Source organism: Mustela putorius, unplaced genomic scaffold (genome assembly GCF_011764305.1).
Source record: "Mustela putorius furo isolate JIRA1106 unplaced genomic scaffold, ASM1176430v1.1 tig00000224_pilon_pilon_pilon, whole genome shotgun sequence".
Classification (NCBI taxonomy): domain Eukaryota; kingdom Metazoa; phylum Chordata; class Mammalia; order Carnivora; family Mustelidae; genus Mustela; species Mustela putorius.
Window position 1 is genome coordinate 1,187,421 of NW_025421321.1, and position 18,621 is coordinate 1,206,041.

General features: G+C 43.3%; 1 protein-coding gene across 1 annotated transcript in view; it reads left to right on the plus strand.

Annotated features, from left to right (window-relative positions):
• Positions 1-18,621, plus strand: part of ABHD12 (abhydrolase domain containing 12, lysophospholipase) — a 96,516-nt gene that overhangs the window by 59,558 nt on the left and 18,337 nt on the right. Inside the window, exons 2-3 of the mRNA XM_004781245.3 lie at positions 1,504-1,628; positions 10,206-10,311. Coding sequence (XP_004781302.2) covers positions 1,504-1,628; positions 10,206-10,311 — 231 coding nt within the window. The remainder of the gene's footprint in view (positions 1-1,503; positions 1,629-10,205; positions 10,312-18,621) is intronic.

The following is an 18,621-nucleotide window of genomic DNA, read 5'->3' on the forward strand; positions in this document are numbered from 1 at the left end:
ATAAATATAAACCATGTTAACAGAAGCTCTTTGGGGTCTTCTGTTTTCTAGTTGTAGAGAAACCCTTAGTCTAAGAAGTTTAGAATCTTCTGGACTAGGAATATTTTTGGAAAGGCATTGATGAAGTTCTTGAACCTAGGTGAGGTTCAATGGGGTGAGGTTCGGAGCCGACGGCTAAGAAAGAATTCTTAAGACATCTTTGGTGCAAAAAGGTGGTTTATTAGAGCACGGGGACAGGACCTGTGGGCGGACGGAGATGCTGCTGCCCCGGGCATGTGAGGAGTGGCTGGTTATATACACAGGAGTTGGGTAGGTGAGGACAAAGAGGGTGATGTTTGTCTCTAAGGAATTTTGGAAGCAAGGTCTCCAGGACCTTGAGGGGCTAGCTATTGTTGGGAGAAAGGTTATTCATTACTAGTAGTAAAAATCTTCTTGTGAGACCCTTTAGATGTCTATCAGTGGGCCATATGCTTGGGAATGATTCTCGACACTATCTTGGAAATCTAGAGATAAAGTTTCACATTTCTCCTATCAAGTGTCCTTGTTAGTGAGAGTTGGGATTAGAAGAAATTTAACTTTATTTAGGGCTTGAGGAACTGAGTTATTTGCCTCTGGAAATTGTGCTATTATTAGATAGCTTCTTTGTTGTAAATCTCTAGGACATTGGTAAACCAAGGGAGACTCCTGTCTTGCAGGACTGTGATCTCTGCAAGTTAACTATTTGTTTTTCTTTTAGGGCAGCCAGAGGTGCCTGAGGAATGTCACACACATTAGCAAGGGGAGCGGGTGGAGAGGGGGTGCAAGGTGCCAGCTTTGGCTTTGTCTTCAGCCAGCCTCCTGCTCCCTCATCAGCATCAGGAATAGGATGAGAAAGTCTTTTTCCTGGGTGGGTTTGGAGACCTGGCCTGTATTGCCTGGAAAAGGGACCTCCCTCCCGTGGTGCCAGATGGAATGTGGGCTGGAATGCAGGGACAGGCAGTGTCAGCTAGTCTCATTGTGAGCCCCCTGCTCACTCCCCAGACCTGGTTGGACAGGTTCTTTTGATGATTCAGCCTCCCACAAGGAGCCCTCGGGCAACCCATGCCTGCAGCTGGCTTGCAGGACAGTGATCATGAGGCCTAGAGCCAGCCACTTTCCCGAGATGAAGCTGCTGTTACTCTCTGATTTCAGGTTTGGCACTTGCTGAGGAGCTGATTGAGGTCTATGCTGTGTTCTGATCGCAGGGCGAGCATAGGATATCATCAGGATGGCCCACTAGCTTTCAGGAGAATCTGTGTACTCTCCCCCTGTGCCCGCAATAGAGTTCTAAGCTCAGATTGAAAGACTGTCTAAAATAATTATTTTAACAGAAGCAAGTGGGAGACTAGTCTTACTACTGGCCCAATTATTGTGGGGAAAGAGACATGTGGATTTTAGTTACCAATTTTGATAATGCTGTTATTTATAAATGGGAGCAAAATTGTACCTCCAGTCTTTGACCTGTTAATTGATCTTCTCTTGCAGGCGAAAGGGCCTATGGTTCCGACTGAGGAAGATACTTCTCTGTATTCTGGGGTTGTATGTTGCCATTCCATTTCTCATCAAACTATGTCCTGGGATACAGGCCAAACTGATTTTCTTGAATTTTGGTAAGTACCAAAGTACCAAAGTACTTTGTCTTGAATTTAGTAAGAGTTCATTTGCATGATGATTTACGTGTTTTTATATCTACCACCCAGATCAAGAAATAGAGCATTTCTCTTACTCAGGAAGTTCCCTGGTCCATTCCCAGTTACAGGCTGCTGCAGGGATTGTATTGCCCTCCAGGGCTAATAGTTGTGTGCATAGGTAATGCCTGCTTGGGTGGGGGTCCTCCTTTAGTGGCAGTGGGTGAGGATGTTAACAGTGTTGTGTTGGAGGACCTCTGCCCTTGTGCCATCTAGGAGGCTCACTGTTCTTGACCCCTGAAAGGTGACCACCTTAAACAAAAATAATTAGGACTTTTTTCTTTAAAAAAAAAAAACAAAAAAACAATCCAACATGCTTTGGTTTCTATGGAATTATATACTGGCTCTATAGGTGTTGTAGTCTCCCTGAGTTAATTTAGACCTTGTGTGTTCCAAAGGTTTTTTTTTTTTTCATGCTGTGTATTTACTTTTGTGCAAGTGGGAGGAGAAAGGTCCAGAAGTCTCAAGCTCAGGAAGTAGAAGGTAGAGGGTTCCCAGGTACATAACTGTTGGGAATAATCCTCTTAAGGAGCATCATTTTATACCTACAAGATGAGGTGAGGAGGGAAGAGCCTGGGTCTTCGAGTGTTAGAGTTTCAAGATAGAACATGGTGCTTGGCACATAGCAGGTCCTCCATAAGTGATGGCCTTCAGCTTGGTGTGCAGGTATGGGCAGCATCTGAAGCAGTCAAGGTGGGCTCTGTGCATTTTTTTAGCTGTTGATTTGCGAAGAGTAGGTTTGGACCTTGTCTATTTGGAAGGAGAGATTTGAAAGCTGGGGCTGATGCTGTGGGAAGAGGCAGCAGGGTTGCTGGTAGAGAGGAGGGAGGAGGAAGGAAGAACATGAAGATGAGGGGAGGACAGACAGGAGGTGCTGAGATGGCTCACGTGGCCTGGGACAAGCAGGCTGAGGGGGTGGTACTGGGACCAGGCATGTCAAGACTCCAGAACCCTCTTCTGTAGTAACATAGTGCTCCAGGCTCTGAAGGTGCCTGGGCATGCGAGTTCAGGTTTATGAAGTCTATAGTGGTCTTAATCACAGAAACTAGGAAGTCACTGGCCAAAAAGGGCATTTCTGCTCTAAAGAGGAATAGTAGGAGGAGGAAGAGAAATAGTAAGGTCAATGTTTAATACTTTGTAAATCTGAAGTAAGTTTTTTCCTTTGGTGTCTTAAAATAAGTGAAATATTTGTAGTATACCAAGAGGCATTTGATTTTCCTAATGGAAACGTAGCTGAACTTTGAGGAATTTATCCTATGTTTTCGTCAGCGTGAGAGGCACAAACTTAAAAGGAATTAACAACATAGTAAAATCAAGGGAGTTTTTATTTTCTGACTTTAACCCTTAAGTGTCCATAGTCAGTCTAGCACAGAAAGGGGTTTGGGTTTAAATATAAACATGAAGCTACCAGGTTGTAGATACCCTGAAGGCAGACTTTAGGATGGACCATGAATGGCTTTTCCAACTCTGTAGGCCTCTAAGGTGCCATGGGCAGGTGCCTTTGCCCTATGGTGGGGTCCCAGCAAATATTTTAATTGAATTGCTTTTCTACAGATCAGTTCTTTGGGCTACTTTAGACACAGCCCTCAAATGTTGCTCAGTTGATTTCCTCATGAAATGGTAGGGTGTTGCACAGGAGCAGAACTTTGGGTTCTCCTAGTCCAGGCCCCTGTACACCCACAAGATGACGCCAGTCGCTCACCCTTTTTCTGCATGTCCACTGTGTGGCAGTGCGATGGCCTCCTGCAGCCGTTTTAAAGGAGATTGTCTGGTTAGCTATCTGTGCTGCCTGGCCTGTGGAGGAACGGGGGGGCAGGTTCAGCCCATGGGGCTGGAGGGCCAGTGTGTTGGGATAGCACCTCCATTTTTGTCTCCTCAGAATGCGAATCTTGATCCCGTAGATTTCCATTTGGACTCTAAAGGAAGTTTAAACAGTCTTTTGGGCCTCAGAATATAATAAAAAATACATTCTCAAGTTCACACCAAATCTATCTGAAATCACATTCATACATCAGATAAATAAGCTATAGAAAAAGCATAGCCCCTGTCATGTAAGGCATTATTCTACTTTAAGTATATTTTCATAAACAAAAACTACATGAGCTTTCCAAAAACAGAAGATTAATGAAAAAGCCCTGAATGGCAGTGAAGAAGAAAATGAAAATCATTCTGAGGAAATTGTTAATGTTGTTGCTTATCTGTCTATTTCCTGCTGGTCCCTTTTGTCTGAGTCTCTACACATAGACATGAGTATATGCCCTTTTCACTACTCGGGTTCGAAAGTGAGATTCCAGTGTCAGTGATGTTGGGTGATACCCAGTATTTTGTGGTCTTGAAGTTGAGATGACTTTTGTTGTTGTTGTTGAATTGAAGTATAGTTGGCAAACTATAGGATATTAATTTTAGGGGTACAACAGAGAGGTTTGACAATTGTTTGCATTACTCTGCGCTCATCACAATAAATGTGGTCACCATCTGTCAGCCTACTGACTTACTATAGTAGTGTTGACTGTATTCCCTGTGCTGTACTTCTCATCTCCGTGATGTGTGTATTTAACTGGAAGCTTGTGCCTTTTCATCTCCTTCCCTTATTTTGCCCATCTCCCTCCCCACCCCCCGGCAACCACCAATTTGTTCTCTCTGTATTTGTGGGTCTGTTTCAGGTTTTTGTTTGTTTCAGTTTGCTTGTACCTTGGTTTTGTTTTTTAGATGCCACATGTAAGTGAAATCCTATGGTATTTGTCTTTCTCTGTCTGACTTATTTCACTTAGCATACATAACGCCCTTTAGGCCTACCCACGTTGTCCCAAATGGCAAGATCTCATCCTTTTTTAATGGCTGAGTAATGAAACCTAGATAGATATCTTCTCTGCAGTTCTTTGCCCTCAGATCTAGAACCGTCTCTTAGTGAGAAGGAATGTTTCAGTTTAGAGGCCTGCACAGAACTGCTTCTCTCTCCACATTACCTTGGGCCTTTTTTGGGAAATAGGTTAGATATATGAATTATGTATTTGTTTTTATTTTTATTTTTATTTTTATTTTTATTTTTTAAAGATTTTAGTTATTTATTTGACAGAGAGAGATCACAAGTAGGCAGAGAGGCAGAGAGAGAGAGAGAGAGGAGGAAGCAGGCTCCCCGCCGAGCAGAGAGCTATGTATTTGTTTTTAAAGCGGAAGGCCGGCCAGTCCTCCTCAACATTCTCCAGGATATTAATCCTTATGCATTGTCTTTTTCCTTCCTCTTAGCAGTCCCTTTTAATCCTTGATATCTTTCTTTCTTTCCTTTGAAATTTTTTTGTTTGAGTAGCTGACACATAATATTACATTAGTTTCAGGTGTGTAACACCTGAGTGTAGCCACCATCTGTTACCGTAAATGTGTTTACAATATCATTGACTATATTCCTCATGTCTCGCCTTTCATCCCCGTCACTTACTCATTCCAGATTTGGGCATCTGTACTTCCCATACTTCCCACTTCCCTTCCTCTGTTTTGCCCATCCTCCCATGCCTCTCCCCCTGGCAATCATCAGTTTGTTCTCTGTGTTTACAAACAGATCAGGTCTGATTCTGCTTTTTGTTTGTTTATTCATTTGTTTTTTGTTTTTGTTTTAGATTCCACATATGAGTGAAATCATATTTGTCTTTCTCTGCCCGACTTGTTTAACTTAGCATTATACCCTCTAGGTCCATCTATGTTTTCACAAATGGCAAGGTATTGTCCTTTTTTATGATTTTGTAATAAGCTAGTGTGTGTGTGTGTGTGTGTGTGTGTGTGTGTATGTATGTACTACATTGTTCTTATCCATTTGTCTATCTATGGACACTTGGGTTTCTTAAGTATCTTGGCTATTGTAAATGATGCTGCAGTAAATATGGGTGTGCATGTATCCTTCCAAATTAGTGTTTTCATTTTCTTTCTATTTTAATTTTTTAAAATATTTTATTTATTTATTTGACAGAAAGCGACAGAGTGAGAGAGGGATCTCAAACAGGGGGGATGGGAGAGGGAGAAGCAGGCTTCCCACTGAGCAGGGAGCCCCACACAGGCTTGATCCCAGGATTCCGGGATCATGACCTGAGCTGAAGGCAGACACTTAATGCCTGAGCCAGCCAGCTGCCCCAGTGTTTTCATTTTCTTTGGGTAGATATCTGGTAGTGAAATTATTGGATCATAACGGTATTTTTCTTTTTAATTTTTTGAGGAATTTCCCAACTGTTTTCCTTTCTTACCCCTTTTCTCTTATGGAAGCCCCTACAGCCCCCATCACAATGTTAGAATCTGATACAACCCAGAGCCCTCTGCCCGCCCCCCGTATTGGCACCACACCTCTTCCAATGCATCAGTGACTGGGATGAGAGGTGGCCTAACATTTAAAATCCTCAGGCAGTTAGAAGTGTCCATTATGGCTAAGTAGTTGTAGCCTCTCACCCTTTTATGTATTTTGCAGATGGACTAAAGAAAAGGTGATAGACTAGGTCGTTTCCCATTCAGTTGTATACTCACTGATTTATTCACTGACCACTGTTTGTGCAGGATCCTCTCTAAATCATGCCAGTTGGTATGTGGTTGCCAATAAATGACAGTGCGGTCAGAGGGTGAATAATGAAAAATGGGAGGACAGGAAGCCAGAGATGGGATTGAAGCATCTGGATGTGTCTTGCAGGCCTATGAGGACAGCAGCATGTATATTGGGTTTCCAGTTGTGCACTTAAGCTGTATGTGAGGCCGAACTTGTAGAGCTAGCAGTGAGCGGCTGGGTCACTGTCCTGGACGCCTCAGTCCTACCCCTGTTATGTGCCCTGTGGGCTGCCTGTGGGGCCTGTGCTGTGTCCTTGCTGCAGCCCCGAGGGTCATGGGGCCAAGGGATAACAGAACCCAGCTGTTCCAGGCCAGCAGGAGTGACGTGTGTTCTGTCCTGGGCATGTCCTGCCACCCTTCTCCTGCACCCCTTGACCCGGTCTCTTTGTGGCATTTTGCTTACTCAGATTGGTAGTTACCAGTGGTTCCTCTGGCCACTCCTCTCAAGCTGCCTAACCCCTTGGACTGACCATGGACCCCCACTCTCCGGAAGGGCCCCAGGGGAAGAGAGGCACATGGGTGGCATCTGCTGGACTCAGTACATTCACTGCCTTTTTCACGGTTATTTCTACAACAGAAGTAAGAGTGGACAGGAAGATAAGTTTTGTGGAGTGAGGTCCTCCTGGAGGAGCATCTGGCTTCTTGGTTTCTAGATTTCTCAGGCCTCAAAGCTTTTGGGATTAGCTACTAATCCTCATCAAACTCTTTTCACAGGTAGGGGGTTCTCTTGGAGCTCTGGGGCCATGTGGAAGTAGCTTGGCCACCTTCTTTCCCAACACAGAACCTGCCGAGGCCTGAGAGCTGAACCAGTGGAAGCCAAGTGCCCTCAGCCCTTGATGGCACCCCCTTTCTGTTTGGCATGGGGGCTGAGGGTAGATAATTCCAGTCTCAGGAGCAGAATTAAAGGAATCTGGGTGTAGGGTTGAACGGTGGGCATGAAATTGAGGTTTTTAGAGTTTTGTTGACAAAGTCATTTCACTTCACAGTTGTCAGTGGGCACGTGAAGCTGCAGCCGTCAGTTCCTGCAGCGTGGGACACTGTCCCAGAATGGCGGCTGCAGGACTAGGTACCCGCATCTGAAACAGCACAAGAAACAGAGGCCCTTGCCAGCCTTCTCTCTGGTCAGGAGCCTTCTCTGAGTCCCATTGCCAGAGTAAAATCTGACCTCCATAGCTTGACTGCCTTGGCCCCGGGAGCAGCTGTAACAAATACCACAAACTGAATGGCTTAAAACAACAAAAATTTATTCTCTCCAGCTTCTAGAGCCTGGAATCCTGAAATCAAGGTCTCAGCAGGGCTATGCTCCCTGAGACTCTGGGCATGGTCCTTCCTGGCCTCTCCGGGCCTCTGGTGTTGGCCAGGGATCTGTGGTGTCCCTCAGCCTGTGGCTGCACAATTCTGGCCTCTGCCTCTCTCGTCAGCTGCAGCTGTCTACTCCCAGTGTCTTTCCATTGTCTTCCTCTGCCCTTGTCTGTGTCTGTGTTCCAGTTTTCCCTTTTGATAGGGACACCAGGTCTACTGGATTGAAGTCCACTGTATGACCTCACTTTAGCTTGATTATCTCTCTGCACACCCTATTTCCAAATAAGGTCACATCTGATGGGCTGGGGGTTGGGACTTCAGTGTATCTTTCAGTGTATCCTGAAAAGGACGTGAGGGCCATTTAATATTAGAGCCATTCATCTTTCTTCCTTCCTGTCTGATTAGTCAAGGGTGCAGGCTGTGGGGTCAGGCTGTCTGGGTGCAAGTCCCAGGTCTGTAACGTGGGAGCTGGTGACTGAACAAGAGCTCTGAAGTGGAAGAGGTGGGGTGCACATCACAGGAGGCCCTGCAGGAGGGTGTGCTTATGTGGGGCTGGCATGGTAGGAGCACCAGGACGTGCAGTGTCACCTCCTTTGATGGCCCTTTTTCTTTTAAGAGAAAGTCATAAAGTCTAAAATATTTAGCCCCCACCCCCTTGGGGAAGGGGTGGATTAAGAAGCTGAAGGTACAAATGGCAGCCCTCGTGGGAGGATTTATCTCCTTGCATGGTATGAAATGCTCAGGGAATTTCTGGGGGGGGAGCATGAGTGGGTATTTCATTTCTTCAACAAATGTGTAGTGAGGAGCTGCAGTGGGCATTGGAGGAGTGAGAGCTGAATGTGCAGGTGTGTGGCGGGAGAGTGCTCAGGTGGAGAGGACAGCAAGTGCAAAGGCCTGGAGGGAGGAGATCAAAGGCCGTTTCTTAAGAACAGGATGGTAGTAGGAGGTGTGTTTGGCTTTTGTGCCATGTAGATATGTACGATTTTGTAATGAAACTGCTCTCTTCATCAAAGGAATCTGTACGGTGGTATGTGACTCCCTCGTACAAGGTGGGATTGGCTAGAGGCCAGGACCATCCTGCTGTTTGTCACTACCCTCTTTGGGAGTTGCCATTTGATAAAGTGAGTAAATCTCACCTCAAGGTTTTTAGGGTTTGGGTTTGTTTGGTTTTTTTTAAGATTTTTTTTTTTTTTTTTTTTTTTTTTGACACAGAGAGAGATTACAAATAGGCAGAGAGGCAGGTGGGGGGGGGGGACCAGGCTCCCTGCTGAGCACAGAGCCCAATGTGGGGCTTGATCCCAGGATCCTGAGATCATAGTCTGAGCTGAAGACAGAGTCTTAACCCACTGAGCCACTCAGGCGCCCCGGGTTTTTGGTTTTGGGTTTTTTTGTTTGTTTGTTTTGTTTTTTACGTTTTTTTAATCTTTGGGGTACCTGGGTGGCTCAGTCGTTTGAGCATCCAACTCTTGGTTTCAGTTCAAGTCATGATCTCAGGGACATGAGATCGAGCCCTGTGCTGGACTCCACACTGGGCTTGGAGCCTGTTTAAGATTCTCTCTCTCCTTCTCCCCTCCCCTGCATCTTGTTTGCATGCTTGCTTGCTCTCTCTCTCTCAAAAAAAAAATTTTTTTTTAACTTTTGACTAAATATAGCTTTAAACATTATGCTCACCACAAGCAGTAGAAGTGCAACAGTATATAAAGGAAATATCCCCCACCTGCCCATGCATGCCTGCATGCGTGTGTGTGCACACACTCACTTTGGTAAAAGCCTGGCCTATGTCTTCCTTTATTTCTTTGTGAGTCCCATATGGGTTATGATGTTGAATACATTTGCTTGTTTTCACTGTAACTTTTGGGACTATGCAGCACATATGGTGATCGCATTCCTTCTCTGTTCTTCTACCTATAGTTCATGGACATTCCTCCATGTCAGTGGGTCTCTGTTGGTCTCCAGCTAATGGTCCCTAGATTTTCCATAGTGTGGGTACATTATAGAATTCTGCTCTGTTGGCAGGTGACCTGTTATATGTAGGCCTCCTGTTGCACGGTTCCATTCGGTGTCACTCAACTCTAGATGGGCTCTGTGGATTCCCTGCACCTGAACCTCATCTTTGGCTGTCCTGTGTGCATGAAGTGAGAGCACTAGAAACTTCAGACTCCCCGACTCACACCTGCATTCACTTGGTTACTGAGTCCTGTGGCCTTGGCTCCAGAACACCACCCATCTGTTACCTTTCTCACTGTTCCTCCTCCCCCCAACCACCCAGGTTCCAGCTTTCATCTGTCGCTTAGCCAGAGATGGCTGGCCTCCCCATCTCCAGCCTCTCTCGTGGCCAGGATGTCCCTCAGGTCCCTCAGGGATCTTTTCTTCTCTCACTGTGTCTTCTCAGGGGGTCCTCGTCTTTGCTAGAGGATGTGCAGGTGTGCCCACGGCATTCCAGTGCTCGCTCACCCAGCTCTGCACCTGAGGCTGGAAGGCCCTGCGTACCTGGCAGTCTTGGTTTGGAAAAGACATGACACTTCCTGAGAGTTCGCCTCTGCTGTGTGCACATGTGTATACGTGTGTGTCCATCTGCCCCACTAATCCTGGTTTCCATCTCTTTCTCTTCCACAGTGAGGGTTCCTTATTTCATTGACTTGAAAAAACCGCAGGATCAAGGTTTGAATCACACGTGTAATTACTACCTCGAGCCAGAGGAAGACGTGACCATTGGAGTCTGGTGAGTGCCCAGCAGTATGGCCAGTGTTGTCCAAGATCATCACTTGTTTTTATCCTCCCACTCTTCATTTCCAAAACAGAGATGTTGGCTAAATTTGATCCTAATGGAGCACAATGAGATGGCATCAAATCTTAGGTTCTTAGGTTTTCAAACACTGATGGCTTTATGAACCAGGCTGTTTGTGGAAAGAAACCTTATTTCCAGGGGGAAAAAAGAGAGTATGAGCATAGAAGTGCAAGCACAAATTTGAGTACACCCTTTCTTCTCAGAGAAGGGGATGTTTAGACATTGGAAACAGCTGGATTTCTTTCATAAGCAGTGCTTCTGGCCACTGATGTTGTGTTTGCTCTCTTTTTGTATTGACTTTTTTGAGCCACAAATTTAAATTGGACTTAATTAAACACTGTGACTTCTTTCTGTCTCCTTAGAATATGTTTTTCTCCTTTTCCTTATGAACAAGTGGGTGTTTCTGAAAACTAAATTAAAATTGACCAACTTTTCTGTGCCATTTTCTTTCTTCCCTCAGAAGCAGCTTGGCATCATTGCCCCTTTGTGTAGCTAGGTTTCTCTTTCAGCAGCCATGATGTTTCTCTGCCCTTGCAGAAAACTGCTGTGTATCTGAGATGCTTCTAAACAAAATGCTGTGGGTGGCTTCCCACTGTGGGCTATGAGGAAGTTCAGCCATATCTAATGATCCTGGGTAGAGAACATAAAGTGGGAAGGGAGATTATTGTTCTAGGAGTTAATGCTTGGGCTAGGCTTTTGTTATTTCTGGTTTAATTTAATCTTACATTTACTGACCAGTATGTGTGCATGGGCCACTTTGTTCTTGTGTCCTCAGTCAGAAGCTCGATGTGTTTTGCTCAGAGCTGTTTGGCAGGGAATTGGTCGGCCCTCCTGCCAGTTAGTGTGGTCTGTGCTTTGAGACACTGACAGGGGGTTGTTAGTAGGGACCTCTTTTTTGGGTAGTGGTTAGGATGTTCTATTGTGGGAGGAGTGTTTATGGTGCTGATACTTGGGCTGAAAGCTCCCGCAGCCGTCACCCATGAAGATTGCCCTTAGTGGCAGCAATGGCGAGACTCAAGTTACTGACAGCCAGGCTGTGTGCTGCTGAGCTGCGGCTAGCCCACGTCTGCTCCCTGTACTGTTGTGAGGACACTGTGGGCCCTGAGGCAGCAGTAGGCCTTGTTCTTCACACCCTGTCTGTGGGAGTAATCTCTCCATCTGGTAGGGGGCAGGAGAGCCCTGGGAATAGGGTCCCTCTCCTCTGGCTAGGCACTTCCCTTGTCAAGAGTACCAGGTTTGGGGCAGGCTGGCTCCTGGTTGTAATCAGCATCCAGGACCTTTAAAATGCGCCTTTTGGTCCCATGGGTTTATAATTGTCCAAGAGTGGTCATTATGGTCAGAACCACCCAAAATGCGATCCTCTGGAACAGGTCAAAGAAACATTAGAAGTGAAATGCTGAGGGGCACCTGGGTGGCTCAGTTGGTAAGTATCCAACCGTTGATTTCAGCTCAAGTCATGATCTCAGGGTTGTGAGATCGAGCCCTGTGTCACACTCTGCACTGAGTGTGGAGTCTGCTTAAGATTCTCTCTCTGCCCCTCCCTCCTCTACCCTCTAAAAAAAAAAAAAAAAAAGAAGTGATAAAACTGAAACTTAAGAGTTAGGAAATTTAAAAATGTCTATTTTTAAAGAAATGGCTATTTAATATTTTCAAGCATTCTTGCTAATAAATGTGAATATGTTTTATAGAAAAACCTTATTCATTCAGACCCTTCCCAGCAATTAACAGTATTTGATGTGGACAGACATCACATTAACTGGAGCATCTCCCTGAGGGAGAGTTCTGGCCAGAGAGACTGAGTGCATCTGCCTGCCAGGTGTGGGATGAACTGGGCTGACACCAGTCCATCCATGCAGCATGTTGGCTTATAGCATCTCCTCCTCCAGAGATGGGTCTGCTCCCAGGTGCTTTGTGAGCAGACTCTAGAAATGGTGCTGTAAGGATGTCCAGCTTCTAGTCCAGCTTGTAAAGATCAAAAGATCAGTGTCACTTAATTATCACCGCTGACACCATAAACTCTCTTGAGTATGTTGTGAGTTAATTTGTTTACAGGTTAGACTAGATAGTCCAAGATGGCAGAAGACATAGTTTTGTCTGGTCCCAGGAATTCAGCTAGACAGCTATCAAATCATTCTGAACACTTGTGAACTCAGCCAGAGATCTAAGAGAAGAATAGCTGCAACTCTACAAATAGAAAAGTGACCACTTTCTGCAAGGGTGTGGAGAAGTGAGTCCAAGATAATATATGGGAAGGTAAACCATGGGGTGGGGAACCTCTGTAAGCCAGCTACTGGAGTGATATAGCAGCAGAACACAAAATTGGAACTTTAAGAAGGCTGCTTCGATAAGGGACATACCTGTCTGACAGGTGCTCAGATCAGATGGCAAAGTGGGAAGGAATCCTAGATGGGCAGTGTGGTCTCAGGATCCTCAGGGTCACAGGAAGACTGGGCGTGCCTGTGTGTGGCAGAGTTCCCAGACATCAGAGGGGGGAAGTTGGTTGCCATCAGTGAGCCCAAGAGTGGGCTGTCAGCTCATGGTTGCCTATCCTATGAACTGTGGCGTGGTTGGGCGACTGCTCTCCAAGCAGGGGCCAAAAAAGTGGCAGAGCCGTGGAGAGACCCTCTTTCTGCCCCATGGAGGAGAAGCGCCAGTGCACACCACAGGAGTCTGCAGGGTTTGGAGACTCCAAACGGGGTCGCATGCCTGAGATAGAAACACTCGGTCACAGGATAGGTGAGCACATAGTATGAACTGAGACCCCCAGAGACAGGAGTGACTGACTGCTTTTCCCTGAGGACAGACTGAGGAGGTGGGCCCCATGGCCTAGAAACTGAGAGGCTGCCATTTTCATTCTCATCCTCTAAAGCAGCGCAGGAATCCTTTAGGGAATAAAAGCCACATTGAGCAATCGGGAGTGGATTACTTAGCCTGGCCCCTGGCAAGGGCAGTGCAATTCTGCCCAGGGGCAAAGACACCTGAGAATCTGCACAACAGTCCTCTCCCCCAGAAGACCAGCAAGAAAATCTGGCTAGGACCCAAGTTTACCGATCACACAGAACTTCAAAACTCCAGCACTACTGGAAAATAGTATATAGAATTCGTGGGTTTTGCCCCGTGATTCTTTAGTCTTTCAGTATTATTTTTCTTCTCTTTCCTTTTCAACCTCTTTCTTACTTTATCAACTCTTCTTTTTAAATCTTTTTTAATTTTCATTTTTATAGTTACAGTCTATTCTTCTGTTATATTTCATTTTTGTATATATATGTTTCTCCTTCTTTACAATTTTGGGATGCAATTTCTTCTAACAAACAGTCCAAAACACACTCAGAATCTAGTGTATGGCTCTTTTCTCTTCACTATCTAACTGTATTCTCTCTTTTTTTCTTGCTTTTTTCAAAAATTTTTTTAGTCTTTTAATTTTCATTGTTATAGTTATGTTCTGTTCTTTCATTGCATTTAATTTTATTTTTGTACATATATAAGTTTTTCTTCCTTTACAATTTTGGGATCTCGTTTTCTAACAGACCAAAATACAAACAGGATCCACTCTATTGGTCTCTTCTGATCACATGTCTGATTATATTCTCTCTTTTTTCCCCCCATTTTTGGGTCTTTTCTCATTTGAGTTATATTTCTCGGGGGTTGTTGTTGCCATTTTAGTATTTTGTTCTCTTGTTCATCTGTTCTTCTCTGGAGAGAATGACAAGACAAAAAACTCACCTAAAAAAGAACAAGAGGCCATACTGACTGCCAGGGTCCTAATTGGTATGAATGTAAGTGAGGTGTCAGGACTAGAGTTCAGAATAACAATTATAAAGATATTAGCTAGGGTTGAAACAAAGTATAGAAGACACTAGAAAATCCCCTTTTGGAGAAACAAAAGAACTAAAATCTAATCAAATCAAAATCAAAAGGTTATGAATGAGATGCAATAAAAAATGGAGGCTCTAACTGTCAGGATAAATGAGGCAGTAGAGAGAAATAGTGATATGGAAGACATAATGATGGCAAATAAAGAAGCTGAGAAAGAGAGATAAGCAACTACTGGACCATGAGAAGAGAATTTGAGAGATAAGTAAAACAATTGAGAGATATATGAAACAATTTTAGAATAATTGGGATCCCGGAAGAAGAGGAAAGGGAGGGGCAGAAAGTATACTGGAGCAAATTATAGCAGAGAACTTCCCTAATGTGGGGAAGGAAACAAGCATCCAAGTCCAGGAGGCACAGAGAACCTCCCCTCAAAATCAATAAAAATAGGATAACAGGGCGCCTGGGTGGCTCAGTGGGTTAAGCCGCTGCCTTCGGCTCAGGTCATGATCTCAGGGTCCTGGGATCGAGTCCCGCATCAGGCTCTCTGCTCAGTGGGGAGCCTGCTTCCTCCTCGCTCTCTCTCTCTGCCTGCCTCTCTGCCTACTTGTGATCTCTCTCTGTCAAATAAATAAATAAAATCTTTAAAAAAAAAAAAATAGGATAACACCCTGACATACAATCGTGAAACTTGCAAATCTCAAAGACAAAATACTGAAGGCAGCTCAGGGTAAGTCCATAACCTACAAGGGTAGAAACATTAGACTTCCAGCAAACCTATCCACAGAGACCTGGCAGTCCAGAAAGGACTGGCATGATATATTCAGCATGCTAAATGAGAAGAATATGGAGCTGAGACTATTTTATCTGACTAGGATGTTGTTCAAAAGAGGAGAGATAAAAAGCTTCCAGGATAAACAACAGAAACTAGAAGAATTCGTGACACTAAGCCAGCCTAGCAAGAAATATTAAAAGGGATCCTTTAAGTGAAGAGAGAGCCCAAATTACCGAACAGAGACAATATACAGAAACAGTGACTTTACAGGTAATAAAAAGTTACTAAATTCATAATTTTAAGTAATTTCTCTGAATATAAATGGGCTAATTACCCAAATCAAAAGAAACAGAGTGTCAGATTGGATAAAGAAGCAGCCCATCCATATGCTGTTTGCAAGAGATGCATTTTAGGCCCACAGGCACCTGCAGGTTGAAAGTGAGAGGATGGAAAGCCATTTATCATGCTAATAACATTAAAAAAAAAAAAAAGCTGGGGTGACAATCTTTATGTCAGACAAATTATATTTTAAGCCAAAGGATGTAATAAGAGATGAGGAAGGACACTATATTATAATTAAAGGTTCTATACAGTGAGAAGATCTAACAATTGTAAACATTTATACCCTAACACAGGACCAGCCAATTATATAAGCCAATTAATAATAAAATTAAACTAACACATTTATAATAATATAATAATAGTAAAGGACTTTATTAGTTTTTAAGAGAATTAATTTATTTATTTAACAGGGAGAGAACACAAGGAGGGGGAGCAGGCTCCCTACTGAGCAAAGAGCCTGATGTGGGGCTTAATCCCAGACCCTGAGATCATGCCGTGCAAGGCAGATGCTTAAATGACTGAAGCACCCAGGTGCTCTAATAGTAGGGGACTTTAACACCCCACTCACTGCAATAGACAGATCATCTAAGCAGAAGATTAACAAGGAAACAAGGGCTTTGAATGACACACTGGACTGTACTTCACAGATATATTCAGAGCATTCCATCCTAAAACAAAAGAATACACATTCTTCTCATGTGCCCATGGAACATTCTCCACAAAAGGTCATATACTGGGTCATAAATCAGGTCTCAGCCAGTACGAGAAAATTGAGATTATTCCATGCATATCTTTGGACCATAATGCTTTGAACCTGGAACTCAATCACAAGAGGAAATTTGGAAAAAACTCAAATACCTGGAGTCTAAAGAGCATCCTACTAAAGAACGAATGGGTCATCCAGGAAATTAAAGAAGAATTTGAGAATTCGTGGAAACTAATGAAAATGAAAACACGACTGTTCCAAACCTTTGGGATGCGACAAAGGTGGTCCTAAGAGGGAAGTATATAGCCATAGAAACCTTTCTCAAGAAACAAGAAAGGTCTCAAATATATAACATAACTGTACACCTAGAGGAGCTGGGATGGGAGGGAACCCAGCAAATAAAGCCTAAATCAAGAAGAAGGGAAATGATAAAGATTAGAACAGAAATCAATGAAATAGAAACCAAAAGAACAGTAGAACAGATCAACAGGACTGGGAGCTTGTTTTTTGAAAGAATTAATAAGATCAATAAACATGTGGCCAGACTTATCCAAAAGAAAAGAGAAAGCACACAAATTAATAAAATCATGAATGAAAGAGGAGAGATCACAACCAACACTGAAGAAATACACACAATTATAAGAACATATTATGAGACAACTATATGCCAGCAAATTAAGCAATCCGGAAGAAATATGTACATTCCCAGAGACATAAAAACTACCAAAACTGAAACAGCAAGAAATAGAAAAACCAAACAGATCCATAACCAGCAAGGAAATTGAAGCAGTAATTAAAAATCTCCCAAAAAACTAGAGTCCAGGGCCAGATGGCCTCCCAGGGGAATTCTACCAAACATTTAAAGAAGAATTAATACCTATTCTTCTGAAGCTGTTTCAAAAAATACAAATGGAAGGAGAACTTCCAAACTCATTCTATGAGGCCAGCATTACCCTGATCACAAAACTGCGCAAATACTCCACCAAAAATGAGAATTACAGATCAGTGTCCCTGATGCACATGGATGCAAAAATTCTCACCAAAATACTAGCCAATAGGATCCAACAGTACATTAAAAGTTTTATTCACCATGACCAAGTGGGATTTATTCCTAGACTGCAAGGGTGGTTCAACATCTCCAAATCAATCAGTGTGACAATCTACGTTAATATAAGAAAGGCAAGAACTATTGATCCTGTCAATTGATCCAGAAAAAGCATTTGACAAAGTACAGCCTCCTTTCTTGATTAAAGCTTTCCATAGTGTAGAGATAGTGGGAACATACTTCAGTATCATAAAAGCCATCTATTAAAAGCCCACAGTGAATATCATTATCAATGGAGTAGAACTGAGAGCTTTTCCCTTAAGGTCAGGAACATGACAGAGACGCCCAGTCTTACCACTATTATTCAACATAGTACTAGAAGTCCTAGGCAGTCAGAGAATGAAAAGAAATAAAAGACATTCAGATTGGCAAAGAGGAAGTCACACTCTCTCTCTTCATAGATGACATAATACTTCATGTGGGTAATCCAAAAGACTCCACCCCAAAATTACTAGAACTTATACAGCAATTCAGCAAAGTGGCAGGATATAAAATCAGTGCACTGAAATCAGGTGCATTTGTATACACTAATGATGAAACAGAGAAAGAGAAGTTAAGGAATCAATTCATGTTTGCAATAGCACCAAAAACCATAGACACTTGGAATAAACTTAACCAAAGAGGTCAATAATGTATACTCTAGAAACTATAGAACACTTATGAAAGAAATTGAGGAAGACACAAAGAGGTGGAAAAACGTTCTGTGCTTATGGATTGGAAGAATAAACATTGTTGAAATGTCTATGCTACCCAGAGCAATCTACACATTCAGTGCAATCCCTATAAAAATACCTTTGACATTTTCACAGAGCTGGAACAAATAATCCTTAAATTTATATAGAACCAGAAAAGACCCTGAATGACTAGAGGACTATTGAAAAAGAAAACCAAAGCTGGGACATCACAGTGCCTGATTTCAAGCTATATTACAAAGCTGTGATCATCAAGACAGTATGGTACTGACACAGAAACAGACACATAGATCAATGGGATAGAATAGAGAGCCCAGAAATGGACCCTTGATTCTATGGTCAAGTAATCTCCGACAAAGCAGGAAAGAATATCCAATGGAAAAAAGGAAGTCTCTTCAATAAGTGGTGCTGGGAAAATTAGAAAGCCACATGCAGAAGAATGAAACTGAACCATTCTCTTATACTGTAAAAACAATAAGCACAAAATGGTTGAAAGAACTCAGTGTGAGACAGGAATCCATCAAAATCATGGAGGAGAACACAGCCAGCAACCTCTTCGACCTCAGCTGCAGCAGCTTCTTGCTAGACATGTCTCTGATAAGGAAACAAAAGCAAAAATGAACTATTAGGACTTCATCAAGATAAAAAGTTCTGCACAGCAAAGGAAACAGTGAACAAAACTAAAAGGCAACCTACATTATGGGAAAAGATTTTGCAAATGACATATCAGATAAAGGGCCTGTATTCAAGATATATAAAGAACTTATCAAACTCATCACCCAAAAAACAAATAATCCAGTCAAAAATGGGC